Below are 22,414 nucleotides of genomic sequence, written 5' to 3'. Positions count from 1 at the left end.
GCGCCCTTTGGATGGCTTATATATACGGCGCCCACTCGTGCTCTCGTTGCAATTCGCCAATTGTCCTAGGAGGATGGCTTCCTCAGCCGAAGGAGAAACGTCAGGGGAGAGTCTTATGTATGGACCACGGCATCTCAGCCCGCAAGTGTTAAGTGATGACAATACCTGCCGTGAAAACCTTCATTCTATGATCAATGTCACGTTTAATTTGACATATGTCAGGGATGGATCGCTATGCTTTTGGAGGGCGGGGAGTGGGGGCAGCTTGAACCCCTTAGCCCCCTCCCCCCCATGGATATGCTACTGCTTGCACCATATGTTGTCCATTTTTAATTTGCCACATTAGCCAGTTATGTGAGCAACACATTTGTCAATCTTTTGTGATTCATGCCTTGGATGTGTGCGTAGGACTCTTCTCTTTTCCTAGTTATGTCTGTAATTATTTCAACTTATGTATGAAGTTCATTGTTATAGTGTCTTCTGTATTGTATCTTTAACAGGTATCTTTAACAGGTTCCAAAATTTCGTTTAGTATTTTTTCTGTGATTTCCAGTTCTTCCATCATCACCATCTTTTTCATAGTTGAACACATGTTGCATAAAGTGTTTCCGGCCGAATTACTGTAGAGCAGAGTGTGAGTTCAGCGTTGACAGTTATTGATTTCTTATTATATACGTCGTTGGTGACATAGTATAATGTCTTCATTTTCGTAACTCTTGCATTAAAGGCTTCAGTCTCCGAATTGTCATGTTCAATTATTTGTCCTACATGCTTGACTTTGTCAGTTCTCTCAACTTATCCGTATTTAGTTTTTATTACTCATGTCCTAAATTTGGTTTTCCCATAGAGAATTTGTAGGGGTGGTTTTTGAACTTGTCCTATAAGCAATGTTATTTGTCTAGTGCCTGTTTCCATTGAGTATGAAAAATAGCTAGGTCATCTGCACATGCTAAACCTTCTGTTTGCAGGTTATCCCTTTTGTCACCTAATCTAATAACTCCTCATTGTTTTGGCTTTCTCTTCGCGACATTCTCTATTCCCATACTTTGTGTGGAACACGATTAAAGAACGGTGGAGAGAAACTATCTCCATGGCTCGGTTCAGTTTTGATCTCAAAACTTCACCACTAATTTTCACTTTAGTACTGATGTTTGTCAGCGTTTGTTTCACTAGAGGTGTGGTTGTGCTGTCTAAATCCAGTTATCTCAGTGTTTCAAACAGTGATATCATATTGACTGAGCCACAGGCTTCCCTGAAGCCACCTAAAGTATTACGAAATTGTTATATCTTCTTTCCAGATACATTATTATTGACTTTAAATTGAGAATCTGTTCTGAACATGATCTATTCTTTATAAAACCACATCTGTATTCACCAGTTTGAGAGTCTCGTTGTTTCGTCTTAGCTAATAATGCTTCTGATAAAATTTTGTAGGTAACCGGCAGGAAAGGAATGGCTCTGTAGTTATCTTGGGCGTTAAGATGCCGCCTCATTTATAATAAGTCTTTTTATTATCAAATCACAACCCGTTTCGTGGCCCTGAAAGCCACGTCCTCACGTGAAATGCAACTAGCTAAGTAGCCCGGAAAATGGAACCCAACATTTGTTTTCTGACCAAACCAATAAACAGCTAAATGGAGGTACATCAATAAATCAAAATGGGCTTACGTAGGGATCGAAATCCAATCTATTCGGTGGATTCCAAGAACTTGGGACGCGATCAGTGTTTGTCCGGGTGCAATGATGTCTTCCAAATTGTTCCCACAAAACAAAACTTTCGACTTTGCTTGCTCAAAAAAGGATTGAAATAACGCAGATGCACTTCCGAAAGAAAGACGTTGGTACTGTTACAAGAAAAATGTGCGTATTGACAATCATATAAATTGTTTCCTCATACAGGGGAATTCAGAGGTACTCACAAGTTAAATCGATTTTAGAAAATAAACGTCCACCTCATAGACGAGCCATAAATTTATCAATAAATGAAACCAGAAAAGAACCAATGACTCTTTGAGAAATAACAATAACTTTAAAGTCGGCGCAATGTCTAATTTTCCCGTTCATTGTCTTGTGATAACGAGGGAAGATGCCCAATGAATTGCTGAAACTTCGATTTCTTTCAGTCTGCCGAATTCAGAAGCAACTTTATCGCGAACTGTGTGATGTGCTGGATAAAAGTTTTGTTTTACATTGTCCTTTGTCCTTAAAGTCCGCATGAAAATTCTTTACTTTTCCTAATATGCTAAATAACAAATGCCCATATTTTTCGCACAATTGATGAATGCTGGCCTGAGAAAACTGCGTATCGACAGCATGCGCATTGTCCTGGATATATAAACCAAACAACGCATCCATGCCAAAAACATTTGGAGCAGAGACCGAGTGAATAGCAGCAACGTAGTGGCATTTTTATAAGTGGCTTGCAAAGAGGATATCCTAAGAAAAGAGATACTTTCCCCGTTGTAGACTGTGAGGCGCAGACGTGAATTACGTACCTTGGGAAGTATTGTGATCAATTAATGTCACTGAAATAGTAAAATTTGGTTACAATCCTGTGAAGATATTAAAAGTTAGCAACTATTCCTCTGAACCTAATTGTCAAATGCTACTTCCGGAGCAGGAGGAGAAGATTAGTGTTTAACGTCCCGTCGACAAGCTCGGATTAGGGAAGGATGGTTAAGGAAATCGGCCATGCCCTTTCAAAGGAACCATCCTGGAATTTTCCTGAAGTGATTTAGGGAAATCACGGAAAACCTAAATAAGGACGCTCATCCACGGATTTTAACCATCATACTCCCGAATGCGAGTCCAGGGTGCTAATCACTTGGCCACGTCGCTCGGTCCTACTTCCGGAAGACTATGATCTGTGGGAGACAGAGCATATTACTGCTTGTTTACTTGAGCAGAGCTGATTTGATTCAGTTAAATTTTAGACTGCGCTCGCATCTTTGCGATTCTTGGGCTACCGTCTGAGGTTTTTGTAAGTACTTCCAGGAGAAGCAGGTGAGGATTCAAAATGAGATATCACAATGATTTCCATTTTCTCAAATAACTTTGCGAATACTTCGCGAATCTTTTGCAGGCACACTTGCCATGCCAGTCCCGACTTATGATACTGTCGACGTTCCTCTTGTCAGACGAAACAGTGTTTGCGATCATGCATTAAATAAGATCATCACAAGGCTTCGGAGAGCGTGAATTTCCTTACAAACAGGCTCCCTGCCTCGTGTGCTGTTTGCACCGCTGTTTGCGGCTGCTGTCAACACGTGCCATGCGGGACTGCACCAGCTTAGAATTATCTACTGTCAGCGTTGCAACAACGGGCACGTTAAGGGGGGAAAGGGGGGGGGGCGTTCATAAAAGCACAAAATATTTAAAAGAAGATGCATGAAATCCGCAATTTTGGAGATACGGCAATGAAAAATTTTGTATCATCCCTTACATCAAGATGACTATCCAGGCGCCGTTATTAGATCGGTTACTGCTGCTACAATGCAGATTATCAAGATTTTAGTGAGATTCAACGCGATGTTTGAGTCGGCGCACGAGCGGTGGGACACAAGGTCTCCGAGGTAGATACGAAGTGAGGATTTTCCCTTACGCTCATTTCACGAGTGTACCGTGAATATTAGAAATGCGGTAAAACATGAATTCTCCGAAATAGCTGCGACCGGGAAAAGATCCTGCAAGAACGGGATCAACGACGACTTCAGAGAATCGTTCAACGTGACAGAAGTGCAACCCTTCCCCAGATTGCTGCAGATTTCAATGCTGGGCCATCGACAAGTGTCAGCGTGCGAACCATACAACGAAACATTATCGATATAGGCTTTCGGAGCCGAAGGCTCACCCGTGTACAGTTGGTGATTGCGCGACACAAAGCTTTACGCCACGCCTGGGCCCGTAAACCCCGAAACTGGGCTGTTGATGACTGGAAACATGTTGCCTGGTCGGATGAGTCTTGTCTGAAATTGTATCGAGCGGATGGACGTTTACAGATATGGAGAAAACCTCACGAATCCTTGGAAATTGGATATCAGCAGGGGACTCCTCAAGCTGGTGGAGGCTCTGTAATGGTATAGGGCGTGTGCAGTTGGAGTATATGGGACTCCTGATACGTCTAGATACGACTCTGACATGTGACACGTACGTAAGCATCCTGTCTGACCACCTTCATCCATTCATGTCCGTTGTGCCTTCCGACGGACTTGGCAAGTCCAGCAGGACAATGCGACACACCACAAGTCCATAATTGCTACAGAGCTACTCTAGGAACACTCTTCTGAGTTTAAACACTTCTGCTCGCCACCAAACCCCCAGACATAATTATTATTGAGCATACCTGAGACACCTTGTTCCACGGCTATGTGTGCGGCTTTCGTCGACACCGTGAATACTACCACATACACAGAAAATACAGTATTCACTTGGCACTCTAAGCCTTGTGTCGTTTTTATTGGTGCAAATCATAACCCTGTATCAAGCCCTGTCTGTGGAGAAAGCGTCCAGTTTTGCCAGTCGTAGCGCCACAGTATGGTAGGTAAACTGCTACCATGTTAATTTCCACTTCCTCTTATAACATCTTAATGTGTTGGCAATATGTAAAATTCCCGGCTTCAGACTGAATATGGTCCTCATTGGAAGCCATCATAGTCCTGTCTGTGTAATTTGTCTTCTGGAAGGTATAATGAAAAGTATTTGCATTCAAGTATGGATCGGTCTGGGGAGGCTTCCTGTGCACCAAATGAATCAACAGATCTGCTTTCCACTCAGTTAGTTCGCTCAAGGGAGGTAGCGCTCCACTGCCCTCCATCTCAAGAGTAAATTTGTAGTGGGGACAAATAGCGCAATTCATATTCTCCACCAAGTCAAATGAAAACTAAAATATTGTTTTAATTTTTTTTATTGAACAAAAGTGGAACCAAAGTGGGTCACTTTTCGACATAGTCTTCTTGACGTTCGACATACTTCCTCCAGCGCGTAGTGAGTGCACGGATTCTTCCGAAAAAAAATGGTCGTGCGCGTACCAATTCGTTACTGCCTGCTGCGCCCCTTCATCGGTACATATTTTCTTTCCCCCCATTTCCTCTTTGAGTGGACCAAACATGTGGTAATCACTCGGTGAGATCACCTATTTCAAAGAGCCGCAAAACTTCTTCACATACGGCAAACGTCTCAAATTTTCAGTTCTGAAGTGATCTGCTCTGCCGCCCATCTAGCATTCCCTTTGCGAAACTTAACCACTTCATGTGATGTCCTGAGCCATGATTGATGTTCAGATTTGCGGCTACTTCAGTCACTGTCAGAAGGCGATTTTCCATCACAGTAGTTTCAACTGCTGCAGTATTTTATTCCTGTGCACCAGTTTTAATATACTCTGATTATAAATCTTGTTTTATGTCAAATTAGTCCTTTTTAACGCTGTGTAACTTGTACCAGGATACGACTTCGAGTAATGTCTACCACGAATTGCCTAAACAAATTGTAATACAACATTTCCTTTGTTGAGATGGCTGTGTGTGCACGTTCCGAAACGAATATATTAAAAAAGAAGCAAAAGAAAAGAAACTGCGGTAGGTTTCATACCTTCACTACTGAAAAACGTTTGACAGAGAGATGTTTTTCCTTGGTGCATGTTGCAAGCGGGGTGGCCATTTTGAACTGGTATTGTGGTAGCTTTTCACTTTTCTGTAGTATGCTGCCGCCTGTAGGGCATTCCTTACGTTACTGGTAACAGTACTGCCAGCTTACAGAATAATGGCGCAAAATGTCAATTTTCATTTACAGTTTTAATGGTTTCATTCGACTCCCCTTCATATATTACCGTGAGGCCACATTAAGAAAATATCGTTGACCTACCACAGAAAACAAGACTGGCGGATCGGAGAGAATCTGCGAATTTCTTGTTTGAAATGCTTTGCCGTCCTTTGTAATTATAACTCCATTGGCGATAATTGAAAATTGAGAGGATTTTATTCACTCATGCTGCCGTATAAGAGTAAGTTGCTGGTTCTTGCTAAACCTATACAACCCCGAAGTTACCAGCCTGAAGGTAATGGTTACAGATGCCGAATGTCCGTCAAAGCGTAACAACGAAAGCGGCGAGTTAGGAATGTCATGTTAAATTACTCAGGCGCACGTCATGAGTGGAATGGAAATGTAATGGTTTTCTCGATGGAGAGCAGATCACGGATTATAACGCCATCACCTTTTTCGGTTTACTCCTCGCAACCTGCAATTTTTACAGCTGTTTACTTGGCAAATGTGATTCTTTATTTCGCAAGCTTCTTGCGCTTCCTGCCCTGGAAGAGTAACTGGATAACTCGCACTCGACAAGAAACGTGTAGTTCTACCTGCCCCATATTTAAGAGAGGCTGACTTCTCAACTGCGGTCGAGTGGGAGGTCACCCAGGGGCGTAGCAGGCGGCGAAAGACTTCTCAGGCGGCCGCGTAAGGCCTCCCCGGTTTGTCTGGCAAACAGGTTCCAGGTGCTGTCTTGCCTGCAAGATCCGGGCAATCGCAGAGGGTGGGATTATTGGTAGTTGGGAGCTACAACGTTAAGCGCGTTATGGGACCCCTTAGGGACTTGGCTGACAAGAAGGGTAAGAAAACAAATGTGCACTCCGTGTGCATACAGGGTGGAATCTTTCCAGACGTGGAAAGGATCCTCCCAGATGCCATGAAGAGCACAGGGTGCAGCCAACTGCAGGTGGCTGCTCACGACGGTACCAACGATGTGGGTCACTTTGGATCTGAAGAGATTCTCTCTGGTTTCGAGCGGCTAACAGAAGTGGTAAAGGCTGCCAGTCTTACTTGCAGGATGAAAGCAGAGCTGACCATTTGCAGCGTAGTCGACAGGACAGATTGCGCACCTCTGGTACAGAGGCGAGTGGAGGGTCTGAATCAGAGGCTCAGGCGGTTCTGCGACCGTATAGGGTGCAGATTTCTCGACTTGCGCCAAAGGGTGGTTGGGTGTCGGGTTCCGCTGAATAGGTCAGGTGTCCACTGTACTCAGGAGGCGGCTACACGGGTAGCAAGGGCTGTGTGGCGTGGACTGGGCGGATTTTTAGGTTAGAGGGTCTCGGGAAAACACAATAAGGGCTTCATTCACAAAGGGTGCAGGCTGAACACAAGACGAACGTAGATACAGGAACCATTGGTATGACAGTTGTAAATTGTCATAGCTGTGTTGGGAAAGTACCAGAGCTCCAAGCACCAATAGAAAGCACTGATGCTCAAATCTTTATAGGCACTGAAAGCTGGCCAAAGCCGGATATAAGCTCGGCCGAAACTTTTGCGAAGAACCTAACGGTGTTCCGAAAGGATAGGCGTAACACGGTTGGCGGTGGCGTGTTTGTTGCTGTCAGAAGTAGTTTAACTCGTCGCGAAATTGAAGTAGATACTTCCTGTGAGTTAGTATGGGCAGAGGTCATTATTGGCAACCGGAATAAAATAATAATTGGATCCTTTTACCGACCTCCCAATTCAGATGATACAGTTGCTGAAAGGTTAAAAATAACCTGAGTTTGATTTCAAACACGTACCCGACTCACACGATAATAGTTGGTGGTGACTTTAATTTACCCTCGATATGTTGGCGGAAATACATGTTTAATGCCGCAGGTATGCATAAAATATCATCCGAAATTGTGCTAAACGCATTCTCTGAAAAATTATTTCGGGCAGTTAGTTCATGAGCCCACGCGAATAGTAAACGGTTGTGAAAACACACTTGATCTCTCAGCAACAAACAATTCTGAGTTAATAATGAACATCAAAACCGATTCAGTGACTAGTGAACACAGGGTTGTCGTAGCGACACTGTATCTTGTAATCCCCAAATCCTCGAAAAATAAGTGAAAATTATACCTTTTCAAAAAAGCAGATAAAAATTCACTAGACACCTTCCGAAGAGATAATCTCCACTCATTCCAAATAAATAATGTAAGTGTAGACCTTATGTGGTTTACATTCAAAGAAATAGTATCGGCAGCAATTGAGAGATTTATACCAAATAAATTAACAAACGACGGAGCTGATCCTCCTTGGTACACAAAACGGGTTAGAACACTGTTGCAGAAACAACGAAACCAACATGCCAAATTTAAACAGACGCAAAATCCCCAAGATTGGCGATCTTTTACAGAAGCTCGAAATTTAGCGCGGACTTCAGTGCGAGATGCTTATAACAGTTTCCACAACGAAACTTTGTCTGTAAACCTGGCAGAAAATCCAAAGAGATTCTGGTCGTAGGTGAAGTATGTTAGCGGCAAGAAACAATCAATGCCTTCTCTGCGCGATAGCAATGGAGGTACTATCGAAGACAATGCTGCCAAAGCAGAGTTACTAAACACAGTCTTCCGAAATGCCTTCACAAAAGAAGACAAAGTAAATACTCCAGAATTCGAATCAAGAACAGCTGCCAACATGAGAAACGTAGAAGTAAATATCCTCAGAGTAGTGAAGCAACTTAAATAACAATAAAAGCAAGTCTTCTGGTCCAGACTGTATACCAATTAGGTTCCTTTCGGAGTATGCTTATGCATTAGCTCCATAGTAAACAATCATGTACAACCGATCGCTCGACGAAAGATCCGTACCCAAAGACTGGAAAGTTGCACAGGTCACACCAATATTCAAGAAAGGTAGTATGAGTAATCCACTAAATTACAGGTCCATATCATTAATATTGATATGTAGCAGGATTTTAGAACATATATTGTGTTCGAACATTATGAATTATCTCAAAGAAAACTGTCTATTGACACACAGTCAACATGGATTTGGAAAACATCGTTCCTGTGAAACACAACTAGCTCTTTATTCACATGAAGTGTTGAGTGCTATTGACAAGGGATTTCAGATCGATTCCGTATTTCCGGATTTCCAGAAGGCTTTTGACACTGTACCGCACAAGCGGCTCGTAGTGAAGTGGCGTGCTTATGGAATATCGTCTCCGTTATGCGACTGGATTTGTGATTTCCTGTCACAGAGGTCATAGTTAATAGTAATTGACGGAAAGTCATCCAGTAAAAGTGATTTCTGGCGTTCCCCTTTGCTATTCCTTATCTATAAAAACGATTTGGGAGACAATCTGAGCAGCCGTCTTCGGTTGTTTGCAGATGACGCTGTCGTTTATCGACTAATAAAGTCATCAGAAGATCAAAACAAACTCCAAAACGATTTAGAAAAATTATTTGAATGGTGCGAAGAGTGGCAGTTGACCCTGAATAACGAAAAGTGTGAGGTCGTCCACATGAGTGCTAAAAGGAACTCGTTAAACTTCGTTTACACGATAAATCAGTCTAATCTAAAAGCCGTAAATTCAACTAAATACCTTGGTATTACAATTACGAACAAATTAAATTGGAAGGAACACACAGAAAACGTTGTGGTGGAAGGCTAACCAAAGACTGCGTTTTATTGGCAGGACACTTAGCAAATGTAACAGACCTACTAAAAAGACTGCCTAAACTACGCTATCCGCCCTCTTTTAGAATACGGCCTATCCTTACCAGATAGGACTGACGGAGTACATCGAAAAAGTTCAAAGATACGCAGCACGTTTTGTAATATCATGAGAGAGAGAGAGTCACAGAGAGAGTGTCACAGAAATGATAAGGATCTGGGCTGGAAATCGTTAAAAGAAAGGCGTTTTCGCTGTGACGGAATCTTCTCACAATATTCCAATCACCAACTTTCTCCTCCGAATGCGAAAATATTTTGTTGACACCGACCTTCATAGGGAGGAACGATCACCACGATAAAATAAGGGAAATTAGAGCTCGTACAGAGAGATATAGGTGTTCATTCTTTCCGCGCTATACGAGATTGGAATAATAGAGAATTGTGAAGGTGGTTCGATGAACCCTCTGCCAGGCTCTTAGATGTGATTTGCAGAATATCCATGTAGATGTAGATTTAGAAGAAGCGTCTCTCTTGTTCTCTAAACAAACTGTTAAACGGTATGCCAGCGTAACAATAAGCGCGAGAGAACTTCTTCAGTTCGGTTCATTGATTCTGTTCATATCAGTGTCATACCTCTACGAAAAATCTAATATTTGAAAACTCTTATGGTTTACAAGGGAGGAATGGTACTAGAGTGGGAGTCCTGACGTTGCATTTGAGTCCAGAAGAGAGCCTCGAGTGGTGTACACTACGCATTGGCTTCAGATTTTGAACAGAGAAAGCTGTGTGCGTCGTCCCGGGATTCGTCTTGAGCGATGTAAGGAAACCATATAACTTCAAAGTGGATGGCCGGCCTATAAATTGAACCACGGTTCGCTCGAATCTATTGTCTTTATGCCATTTCGTTTCGGCTCTTTACTGACGATTCCTAGTAAAGATACAACCGCGGCTTCTTTGTGATTTGCTCCGAAGGAACGATCAACATCCACTTGCCACTCACACTCACCTTCCACAATGTTCATGTCCACATTATATCGAGATTTTATTATTGTATTGAAAGTCATCCAGTACACGAGCGCAGTAACGAATTCAGTCCGGAAAATCCATGATTCCCTACTTCAGCTCCCTAGATAATATAAAGGCCTAGCTGGTACAGACATTTCTAGCAACGACACTCAACACTGTGATAATAGAATACCTAAATTTTCAATAGTAAATTTAATGAGTGGCCTATATTCGTCAAATGTCGCGAAATGTGCACAAAACGGCTAGAGATAGTCCGCTACAGAAACAAAAAGCGTATTCACACCAAAAAGTATCCCACTGGAAAAGTCGCTTGCGAACTAGAAAGATAACCATGATGCCTTGCTGTCCGTAGCTGGAAATGGGCGCTCACCACAAAATCGACAATCCTGATAGGAGGTGGATTCCAACGCCAGGTTTGCTTCCTCCAGATGGTTGAGTGGCTGACTGAATTCCAGCAGCGTCTTGGTGCCAACAACACACATCCCAAGCCAGGCTCCCGATTTCACGCGATGTTCAGCCCACAGGGATCTCAACACTACTGCAACAACAGCGGACCCCGAGCTACACACAGTTTCGCCGACCAGCAAGGCTCCCAGCGTATACTGCGAACGTTCTTATACTGCTGCTTACGTCACCTCCCTGGCCCTGGCGACAAAACATCCTTCGGTTATCCAGCAACTGGTCAGACATCTGCCATGAATAGCTGCCATCGACGTATGCAAGCGGCCCCAATACTGAGTGCACACGGGTCAGCTTTGAAATTCCTGGCTGATCCTTAGCATAGTCTAATTCCATCCATGTCATATCTTTTAGCGCCTCAACTTACACATTTGTGCTAGTGTCTCAATCAACCTCCTTCTGCTCATTTATTTCACGTTAAAAATATTATAATTTTTTGTAGACAAAAGTGAATGTATTTTACTATTTAATATCATACCTCTAGATTCTGTAACAGCTCGCTATGAAGGATTTAAATTTACATTCCCACTATTTCATGGAGATGTCCACATTGCAACCAAAATACCTGTATAACGCCATCTTTCATTTTATGAAATTGTATTCATTGACATAGTCGGGGTAAACCACTATCCTCAGCAGTTCATTATCACAGAAAAGCCATACTTTTGTAATAATCTGAAAGTTTAACAATTAAATGTACTTACTATAACAGCCAATTGATTTACTGCTATGGTGGGTGGTAGAACTTGGTAGACTGAAGAACTGATGTCATAATACCACCACCAAAGCCATTGGTTGCAGAGGAATAGTGAGTGGGAGCCTGTTAGATGCCCATTGAGACTTCAGAGAAACAGCATTGGAATTTCATTGATTTATTACTCAAAGTACTTCTGAGGTGTCATTGCCCCAGGATACCAGTGCCCATAGGACATAAACAGGGAATTCCCTATTAAAGAAGACACCGCCTTGAGCACGCAGCATATGTTCATAGCGGCTAAGGCAGCATGACAAGTACACAGTGCCACCTGTCAAGTAGAAGTCGCTAAGAGTGCCGAGCGAGGAGAGCCGACGTCTCCCGCTAGTGACCCCGTGCCGAAGTGGCAGCTCCGAACAGCGGAGTCTGCCCACAGCAGACGCTGGCAGCAAGAATCTTGTCCACATGGGCGACGTCGGACGACTGGCTGCATATTCTGAGAAAGGAACCACAGACGGACAGGGGTGGAAGGCGACAGCAGATGGGGTAGGCACTCCAGGTGGCCTACCGGCTGGAGAGCGCATAGTCCACTCCATCAGGTTTTGGCCCCGGTAGTGCCACATCTAGGAGCGTCAAAGACTGAAGAGGGTGACTGGCTGATCCATTGAGACACGTAGGTTCACTGACGGGTAGACGTACTGACTCGTGTTTTTGTATGTCCATACTTTAAGCAAATGGTTACAAGGGACTTCGGTTGTTCAGTATGAAATAAGATTTAAAACACCGCAGCCGTCTCTAGGGCATTTAATTTATTAATGAAACAGTTTTCTGTGTTCCATTACACCGTCTTCAGGCCTCCTGTCCAAAGTAGACTGGGAGAAATCCAATCTCGTTTGCAGTCGTAACAGGAGCCAATATTAAATAACAGGTGTCCATAGATCTCTGGCTTACACGACACTGTCACTCCTTTCACCAGCCGACGACTATCAAGACAACTGCAGCTGTATTGTCGTCCTGACAGTCGGTTTATGAACAAAATGACAGGTCATGTAAACCAGAGATCTACAGACATCATTTATTTAGTACTGGTTCCGGATATGACTGCTGGCGAGATTGGATTCCTCCCAATTTGCGTAGGTCAATGTGCCTTATGATGGTGTAATGGAACACCGAAACTGGCCGAATAAATAAATTAAATGCAAAGTAGACGGCTGCAGGTGTTTTAATTTTCATTTTTATTGACTTACGGACCGATGTAGGTCCCTACCCGAGGCGAGCAGTCTGCGATACGTTGACTAAAAATTAGGCGTATTTATACTGGCTTTGGGTATACTTCTTTTGCTACTGCACCGGTTCTGGTAACATAGGTCACAATGAGTCCATGGCTCGAATGTGAGGAAATGGGGCCATGAAAGCGGCAGTGACATTGTATCTCTTCTGGGTTTATGTTTTTACATCTTTGGTCGCCTTTCTTGGCGACAACTTGAAGTATCCATTGTGGCGTCGTAGCGCAGTTCTGGTTGTATCAGCAAGTAGCCCAAGATATAGTAACGTTCTGGTCGACCCGCTAACGTGGCCCATTGTGATACGTTAATGTTTCCCAGACGCTCCAAGTACAACACTTTGCGGCGCAACAATACTGTCCTGTGATTATATTCCCTCCCTATTGTAAACCGGCTCACATGCTAACGCATGCAGACTAGTTTAACTCTTTGTGGCTTTGTTACATTCATTTGTTGTTCGTTCACTTGATACTTAGAGGGTGACAATTATTGAACTAAACGAAATAAAATTATGAGAACTTCTGAACGATTTGCGTTAGGACGTTCAAACTGCACGGTTGGTCGCTGGGCATGATGGGAATTAGTGTGCGTATTATGGTTTGATTTAGCGCCAAAGCCCTCTTTCATTCTGATGGGTTCGTCAATAAGCAAAATTGGGGCGTTTGGCGGTCTGAGAATCCGCATTTCGCGATCGAGAAGTCTCTTCGTCCTCAATGGGCGACTGTGTGGTGTGCAACGTCCTGTCACGGAATAATCGAGTCGATATTCCTTGATGGTAGGTGACTACCAAACCGTACGTGAAGATTCTGGAATATGATTTCATTCCCGTTATCTGAAGTGGCGCTGATTTCGACAAGATGTGGTTCATGCAAGACGGACCTCCACCCCATCGAAGCAGGACATTATTTGATGTCCTGGAGGAGCACTTTGGGGACAGCATTCTGGCTCTGGGGTACCCAGAGGCCTTTGGCATGGGCCTCGATTGGCCGCCATATTCTCTGGATCTGAACACGTGGGACTCCTTTTTGTGAGGCTATATTATAGAGTAGGTGTACAACAATAACCCCAAAACCACTGATGACCTGAAAACAGCAATTCAGAATATCATCGATAGCATCGATCGTCTGACACTTCAGCGGGTCATGCAGAATTTCGCCGTTCACCTGCGCCACATCGTCGCCAATAATGGCAGGCATATCGAACATGTCATAACCTAAACCCAAATATCTGTAGTGATTTTACATGTTGAATAAAGTGTGTGTACGCCGTAGTTTGTAACTAATTTACATTTTTTCAATATAGTTCAGTAATTGTCACCCTGTAAGAACTGATAGGTTACTTTACCATACCACCTTAGAATTCTTCTTCATTGGCTAAGGTGTCAGATGAAAATTTGTGGAAAACCCCCTAATTTTTAAATTTTATGAAAGACTGTTATCAGCAATAGTTCGACATATAAAAAACATTACTTTTTGACTTAACACATGAGTTCAGTGATATTCTGAGTTCATAGATTATACCTTTATCTCTATGAAATATTTGGTGTTCCTATTTTACATTATTCATAATTGGTGCTTACCTTCCAATAATAAACTATTTGTACGCACATCTAAAAGTAAAGGGAGATCCACCATCTCTCTGCCTGGAGGGACTATCTACAATCCAGCCTATTTCGTCTCTCTCAAAAATGAAATATAGTGAGCAGTCTTAATCCTGAAACCCGCTTGTTGCATGAACAGGTTTAGAAAGTGCTACTACAACATTTGCCTGTAATGTCTTAATAAAAGGCTGGTAAATAAAAAAGAAAACAGAAATTGCATTTTACTGAGAGTTGCAATTAAATTAAAAACACCAGCTGCACCTTTGTTTTTCTTTTAGTTGCTGTCCTTGTCTGTGTGCTATCTCGACAATAGTCCTTGGGGGTCGAAACCAGTTTTGGTAATTAAAAGCATTTGTGTGTAGCTGGTGCGATTACATTGTTTACAAATCACTATTGCAGTCGTGGAACTTACCCCGCAATGCGCCATAAGCTGCACAAGGAATAATCTGTTGTTACTTCTTCATTATTCTCTTGCAGCTATACTCTGATGGTTTAGTTAACTGGAACACAGATGAAATGGTTAGGAAGCACAAGGACACGGTACCTATGTACTACTATTTACTGTCGTACAAAGGGAAATACAGCATGTCGAAAGAACTCGGAGGTGAAGATGAAGATCTAGGTAAGATTACGTTAAAAATTCTCTTCTTCTGTAATGAAATAAAGAATAGTGTAAAATAAGTCTCAGGATATTGACGTTTTTCTGCATTGTCCGCAAGCTCTTACATTTATGAGATGAAACATCTTACATTCATAAAAGTGAACTGTCTGAACGTAAAACAACGTTCATGACATGCAGAGGCCGATATAATACAAAGTGTTATGAACTTAGGTGTACTATAGTATGTTGGCTGTATAGATAACATTTACAGAACAGTTTTGGTGTACGAATGGAAAATGATATTTCTTTAAAGCTATTTATACGTTTGCTTAACATAATACGTATTTTACAGGTGTTTGTCATACAGATGATTTGTTCTACTTGTTTTCGAACAACAGTTACTCTCCCGTAAGTGGTGAGAGACCTGATAAGGATATGCAGATAGCAAGAACGATGACCAAACTATGGGTAAACTTCGCTACAACGGGGTGAGTCTGATATGTTATATGCAAATTCTAACTTCTCTGCTTTTTCAGCATCCTCTACCGCAGAACTAAAGACATACATTTCGACGTCAGCTGTACGTGCTGTAACACAGCGTTTCATTTTGGCAATAACACTCTGAAGTCATAAGGAACAACCATAGCGCGCGCTGCTTCACATGCATAGACTGTATGGCCCAACAGATTTTCTTTTCTTTTGTTTCTCTTTAAAGGGTGTTTTATATTGCTCATAAATTGCAACAGCTTCTGAACTTTTCTTTTCTGAAAGTAATTCAGACGAAAAAGCAATCTGACAGATGAAGTCCAAAGTTTTTGTTAAACATGCCATTTGCGTTCTTGTTATGATATTTCCATAGAAACTTCCGTGCCCTAATAATTAATATTTGCTTATATCTAACCTAGAAGTGAAATACCAATTTTCATACACATAGCTTTAAAAACTTTTATGTAACGAAATATTTTCTTAAAAATGTTCGTCCTCTCTTTCACCACATGAAAGACTGAATTTCCTAAAATAGTGAAACATGAATTTTTTATTTCTGGCAGAGAAAACCAATTTTCGAAGATGTAGCTTTAAAAACGCTTTAGTAGTTCTTTAATAACGATTTACTTAAAAAACATTTACTCACTATTTTAGTCACTTCATGGTTGAATTTCCAAAAATTCTGAAACACATATTATTTCTGAGTCAGAAAGCAAATAATTTTCGAAGTCCTACCTCCAAAATTGCCTTAATAGCAACATGTTTTCGAAAAGCCTTTCATCCCCTATTTCACCCTCCTTCTCAGTGGAATTTTGAAAGATACCCTCTTTAAACGATGCCTACATTATAAGATCCACACCCTCTCCAATTTTCAGGTTTCTGTCCTTAGCAGTTTGGGCTGCGCGGTAGTGGTGGGACAAAGAGAGCATCATCACATTTTGTTAGTGCAGCTTGCCGCCCACATCAGCGAAAATCATACATTCAGGGACAAACCCATTGTTCTGGTTCATGTCAGCCCTTACAGTATTGTTTTCTTTGCGTTGACAGGTCCTTAACCTTTTGTTATATACCACTTTATATCAAATTTATATTGTATTAATTAATTAATAACCCCCATCCCCAGATGACATCATGGGTTTTCATCAGCCGCCAAGTGGGAGCCTTCCCTACCTGCTGAAAATGACGGGAAATTGAAATTTTGGCGAGAACTTCAAAATTGGTGGAAAATTCAAGTTTATACTTGGGAATATCAGATTTTGTGTATTAACCTTGAAGTTCAGAAACCAGCTGATCTATATCACAACAGCACCACCAGAAGGTGCTGTTGGCCCTCTCCCACTCCCTCTCCCCTCCCCCATCTCCCACATGTTAGGGATGTGGTGAATAGCAGACAGGTATTTTGTTATTGCTCATTGCAGCAGTCTTTCTGGGGAGTTTCAAAAAACACATCTCAGAATGTTTCGGTTTACAGGAGGAATGAGGGGAATCATATTGGTCAGCATCCTGATGTTTATCCCGATATTTACCCTTGTGACATTTAAGAGCCTAATAGTTCTTTGAAGAATAGGATAACTCTTGCGAGTCTGGAATCATTAACAGCTGTGTGGAATGGCGAGTGACGGATTCTCAGACAGGAGTGGCACAGCCCTGACATGCAGGCAGAGGTTTGCGACATGGTGGCAGTTGTTCACAGGCAGTCTGGTGGTGGAGGCATCTTGAGGGAGGAGAAGAGAATGAAACATCCTACACCCCTACCATACGTGGACAGGATTATCTCAGGAGCAGTATGCCCAAATTCTAAGTGACTTACTTCCAACAGCACAACAAGGCAAGCAAGAGACAGTTAGCATTGGATACCTTCAGCTATCGGTCAATGGTTACCACCCATTTTGGTATCACAGGAAGTGACTACCTAGCCTGTGGGAAGCCTACAAAGATGTCACAGAGGCATCTGTAATGTCTACCTGGCCAATGTAATTAGACTGCAGGAAAAGAAATTACTGACCATACAAAGGGACCCTCATGATCAAATTAACTAACAAGGCTACCAATTTGATATTAACAATGTGCTGTCAGGTGGGTGGAAACAAGGGTGAGAGTACCTCAGGTATGATTCAAGAGTCTCAAAGATAATCAGGAGCCTTTTCTTGTGGCAAGATCTTTTAACAGAATTTCAATCTCCCACCTACACAGGAAGAGATTATCTTTGTAATGAAATCTGTTATATTATCCAATTTATAAAGTGATGTGTAGTATAAATCTGATATTTACATCTTTGTGCCGTCGCCTTGAGGGACTTCAGATATGATGAGACATTTGTTTACTTTAACAGAGTTCAGAACTGAGGAGGCATTCTGTGATGGAGGTAGAGCACGCTCCTAGTACCACATCATGAGCCAAAAATGTGTTTAATATTCTAATCCTAGGATGTAGGATGTGGCAGAAATTTTTCTACCTGATAAGAAAATACTTAGAGGACACACACAGCCTACATCATAGTGTTGCACAGGATTTTCGCAACTAGTAACGATACTTTAGTGATGGGTAAATGCTTGTATAGTCTGATTTCTTCTATCTCCGAAAACAAATCATATGCGAGGAAGGCATCTACATTTTGCATGAGAAATTTGAGGTGTATTGACAAAAGCAATATCCCCGTTCCGGATTTTTTAAACTGAGGAGTTTATGTCAGGGGAAATTCAAGTTTATACTTGGGAATATCAGATTTTGTGTATTTACCTTGAAGTTCAGAAACCAGGTTATCTTGCGTACATCCAAGCCACTGGTGCTTGACTCACACTGTGCCCCAGTTTGTGGCAGGAGCGGTCGAGTGGCTGGAGGTAGATGCTTAAGAGGGTTGTCATGAGCCACAGTCTCTCATTGGGCTCAATCTTCAGGAACACAACACACTTGATAGCAGGCGCTGGGCTAGACTGGAGGTCGTGAGATTTCTATTTCATCTTGAGTTACTGTGTTCAGGTAAGATACTGAGCAATAGATTCATAAAAATATATTTCCCATGTTTCAGTTGGCGAGGATGCAACTTACAACTCGTAAAAAAGTTTAATTGTGTTTCATTTGCACGGTTTCAAGGAAAAGAAAATGATGTGGTAATGGTGGTGTGGCCCTCAACCACGTACCCTCAGACTCAGAGTTGAAATATTAAAAGTTTTGGCTGGTTTCGTTGTCTAGGGGCTGGGATACGTAGATGCCGCATTACAAGCCAAATACTGCTGAGTCTACAGCATACGATATGAATACTCACATAGATTAGATTAGATTAGATTAGTTTCTCGTTCCATAGATCCATGCTGAGGAGATCCTCGTGTATGTGGAACATGTCAATTTTTTTTAAGCTGAAATAACAATACTAATAGTATAAATATATACAATACATCATTTGTTTCTATTAGAAAATTCGTCAATGGAGTAGAAGGAGTTCGCCACTAGTAAGTCTTTCAGGCTCATTTTAAACTGATCTTTATTTGTAACATGAATCGAATGGTCGAAGGTTCCTATCACTCGGCAATTGCGAATTTTTACAGCTACATAGTAAAGTATAAATGAAAGATTGCAATTAAATAAAATCTGCAGGTACTATTTTAACGACTTTAAATGATGCGTATGATAGTAGAAGTACTTTTGAGAATGCGGTATATTTCTGCAAAACACTTATTGGTGTCGATGGTCCAGCAATTCAATAATATATAACTTGAATAACAGGGAAACAATAGATCCCTACTGAACGTAATTAGTTATGAACAACAACATAGCCCGTAAGATATTCACTTCTAAACACATACTACGTGTTCACTGCAGAAGCCTCGGAAATCTCACAACTGCACAAGTCGGCATCCGAAGTATTTCTATAGGCCGCGACCAAGCACAAACTGCTCCACACTCTCCAAATCTCTCCTGCGGCCGTAAGTCGCGGCTTCACGTCCAGCACTCTCCCTGTGTCCTGTGTGACTGTCCCTCGTGCCACACTGTCCCTCGTGCCACACTGTCCCTCCATTCACTTCAGTAGTCGCCTCCCTTAGTAACGAGCGCTGTGATTGGCGATAGCGCTTCCATCATGTCTCCAGACACTCACAAACATTTTGAAACACATTCGAAAAACCGGATTTACATTTAAATAACTTGAAATTAAATAGATATTCCTATGGCTGGACCATAAACACCCTCTAACACACATTATTAAATACATACACAAATTAAATAGACATATATCAAAGGAGTAGCAAGTAAAAGTAGGCCGTTAGCCTAACGTCCCTGTTCTTTCTAAAACACAGTAAATAATTGACCAATTTCTTCATGAACAGCGTATATCTGATTTAAACAAAGACATAAACGAATAAACACATTTATAAGCATGCTGCTACCGTTTTTTCTTGTAACTGTGGAGTACTTATGTCCTGACGCGATCGATAGTAATCGGCCTTTTTGATCGCCAAAAACTCATGTACTATTCAAGTCACATTCCTGTAATTTATGCCAATTTATGTTTACATTTCTAGCTTTCTAAAGACAAGTCGATCGACAAAATGTGTAGAACCGTTTAGATTTTGGAGATTTGTTGCTAGGTGTTACTTGTATAATTTATTGTCAGATACTAAACTTTAAACTAAGAATGATATTGAAAATCTGATTACACCATCAGAATTGTGGTGCAAATAATGGTAATGTACATGTTTCTCTTTGAGGTATCATGATTCATGTAGCTACTATTAATTTCTATATGAACTGTGAAATGTCTGCCATTAAGGTTTCATAAAGTCCGATATCTTTGGCACTCCTGGCGAGTCTCCTTCATCAACACAGCGTCACCATGGAATTCCCAGCCATGCGGCTGGACCGGCCATTGTGAGGCATCACACGTTTGCTAAGCTAAGGTTCGGCACCACGTGGTTTCTTCCAGGTCGCAACCCACCGAGAGGCCCCAGTTGGGCCACGCCAGTCCCGAACTTAGAATAATTTCAGGGCGCCACAACTCGCCCGTTACCTCACACATCTCCATTTATTAACATTCTGGCTTGCCAGAATGTTCAGAAGTAGCACCCTTCAGTTCATACAAGTACATAAAAAACATTACAAAGTCCTGAATTAATCGATTAAAACGGCAGGCCAATAATTTTCATAAATTTTTTTGTAGTGGTTTGGGAGCAACATGAATTTCGAAATAACTTAAATTAACACAAATTGTGAATGAAATGGCATATTAATTAAATGCCTGCATTTCAGTTATGCAAAAACAAACATGAATTTCGAAATAAACTAACACAAATTATGAATGAAACGACATATTAAGTAAATGCCTACATCTCGGTTACGCATATTCAATTTTTTGGACAAGAAATAAAATTTTTAAATGCACTTTAACTTATTCGATTTTGTAAGCACTTCTTGTGACACTCACCCAACGCTAAGGCGCCTTCTTGCACTAGTTTTTTCTGTCACACTACACATGCTCACACGGATTTTAGCACGAAGTATTGATCAATTCACATCAGTCTTTTGACCAAGAGCCTCACAGAAATCGTGTCAGCCTCTGAATTCCGAGGTCCACCGTTTATGGTGTCAAATCTGTATACAATGACAACCAAAAGTAGAAACCTGTCAACAAACCATTTCCCAAATCCCAGCCAGGATCCTCGCTAAAGTTTTCCTCCAGTGGAAAACGATGCTTTAGGAACAAAGTTACAAGGCAAATGGCTGAATCACAGTAAACTCAAATTTCCATAAATTCTATTTAATTGACTTTAATCAATCATTCCTACCTCCACACAGCAAAAATTGTTTGCACATACAATTACAATTTTAATACCCTTCAAATTGACCAGTAAACTCTTTGCCACACTCATATACAAAGCATAAATCAATACATACTTTACTTAAATCCATGAGGTCTCTGACCTCCAAGCACCCTCAGTGTCTAAACTTCTCCCTGTTGCACACGTACAGTGCCACAATAAAATAACTAATTACTAATGAATCCGAAAATAAATATATAAATATCCCTGCAAAACTACGACCACTAATTACAGATTAGAACAGCTTTTCATTTCTCCCCTTTCTCTATATACTCTTGACAGCATCAATCACTTCCTTAATTGTGCCATACATATCGAATTCCTCACTCCAGCCCTCAGTAACTATTGTATGAGCGATCTGATTTTCACTTGTGCAAAGTCTTTTAAATTTTACTTGCCTTTTTTCATTCTGAAATTCAAATTCTAGGCGTTTCCCTACTCAGTTCAGCGAAGTATAGTATTTGCACAGAAAGTCAGTTCCTAAAATTACCTCCTTTACTAAACTACTCACTACAAAACATTCTATCTCGAATTTATTTTTTCTACATTTAAATTCTAGAAGTATTTGTTGTGTTATTGGCTTACTTATACCACCAACTGCCGTTTTAACCCAAACGCCAGTGACTGGGAAGATTACTAGTTCCCTATTTCCGACGCTGCTGATACATTACTACCTGAATCTAGAAGTGCATCTACCATTTCTTTGCCAACTTTAATTTCAATAATTGGCTGTACTTTTACCATTTCCTTTCGTTCTAAGTACTTCTCCCTTAATAAATCATTTTCTACGTCTCGTCCCTTTTCTTCCAATTCTAGCGTACACATCCTGTTCTATCCATCCTCAATCTCATGTTCATCCCAAAATTATTCATTAAATATCTCTTTCGCTCCAAATTCATCCCTTCCCTTTTCTAAACCTTTAGCAACTTTAAACTTCTCTCGTTTCCACAGATGCGGTAGCATCGACCGTAACTTTCTACCGTACCGACACCAATCAGTCACACTAAAATCACACTCCTCCTTCGTATACCAATTCGTACAAAATTC

General features: G+C 41.4%; 1 protein-coding gene across 1 annotated transcript in view; it reads left to right on the top strand.

The window, feature by feature from the left end:
• Positions 1 to 22,414, top strand: part of LOC126174793 (venom carboxylesterase-6-like) — a 161,902-nt gene that overhangs the window by 126,761 nt on the left and 12,727 nt on the right. Inside the window, exons 8-9 of the mRNA XM_049921163.1 lie at positions 14,948 to 15,092; positions 15,424 to 15,559. Of these exons, the coding sequence (XP_049777120.1) occupies positions 14,948 to 15,092; positions 15,424 to 15,559 (281 nt within the window). The remainder of the gene's footprint in view (positions 1 to 14,947; positions 15,093 to 15,423; positions 15,560 to 22,414) is intronic.

The sequence above is a fragment of the Schistocerca cancellata genome, chromosome 3, assembly GCF_023864275.1.
Source record: "Schistocerca cancellata isolate TAMUIC-IGC-003103 chromosome 3, iqSchCanc2.1, whole genome shotgun sequence".
In the NCBI taxonomy this organism is placed as follows: Eukaryota; Metazoa; Arthropoda; class Insecta; order Orthoptera; family Acrididae; genus Schistocerca; species Schistocerca cancellata.
This window is presented reverse-complemented; position numbering and strand designations above follow the sequence as displayed.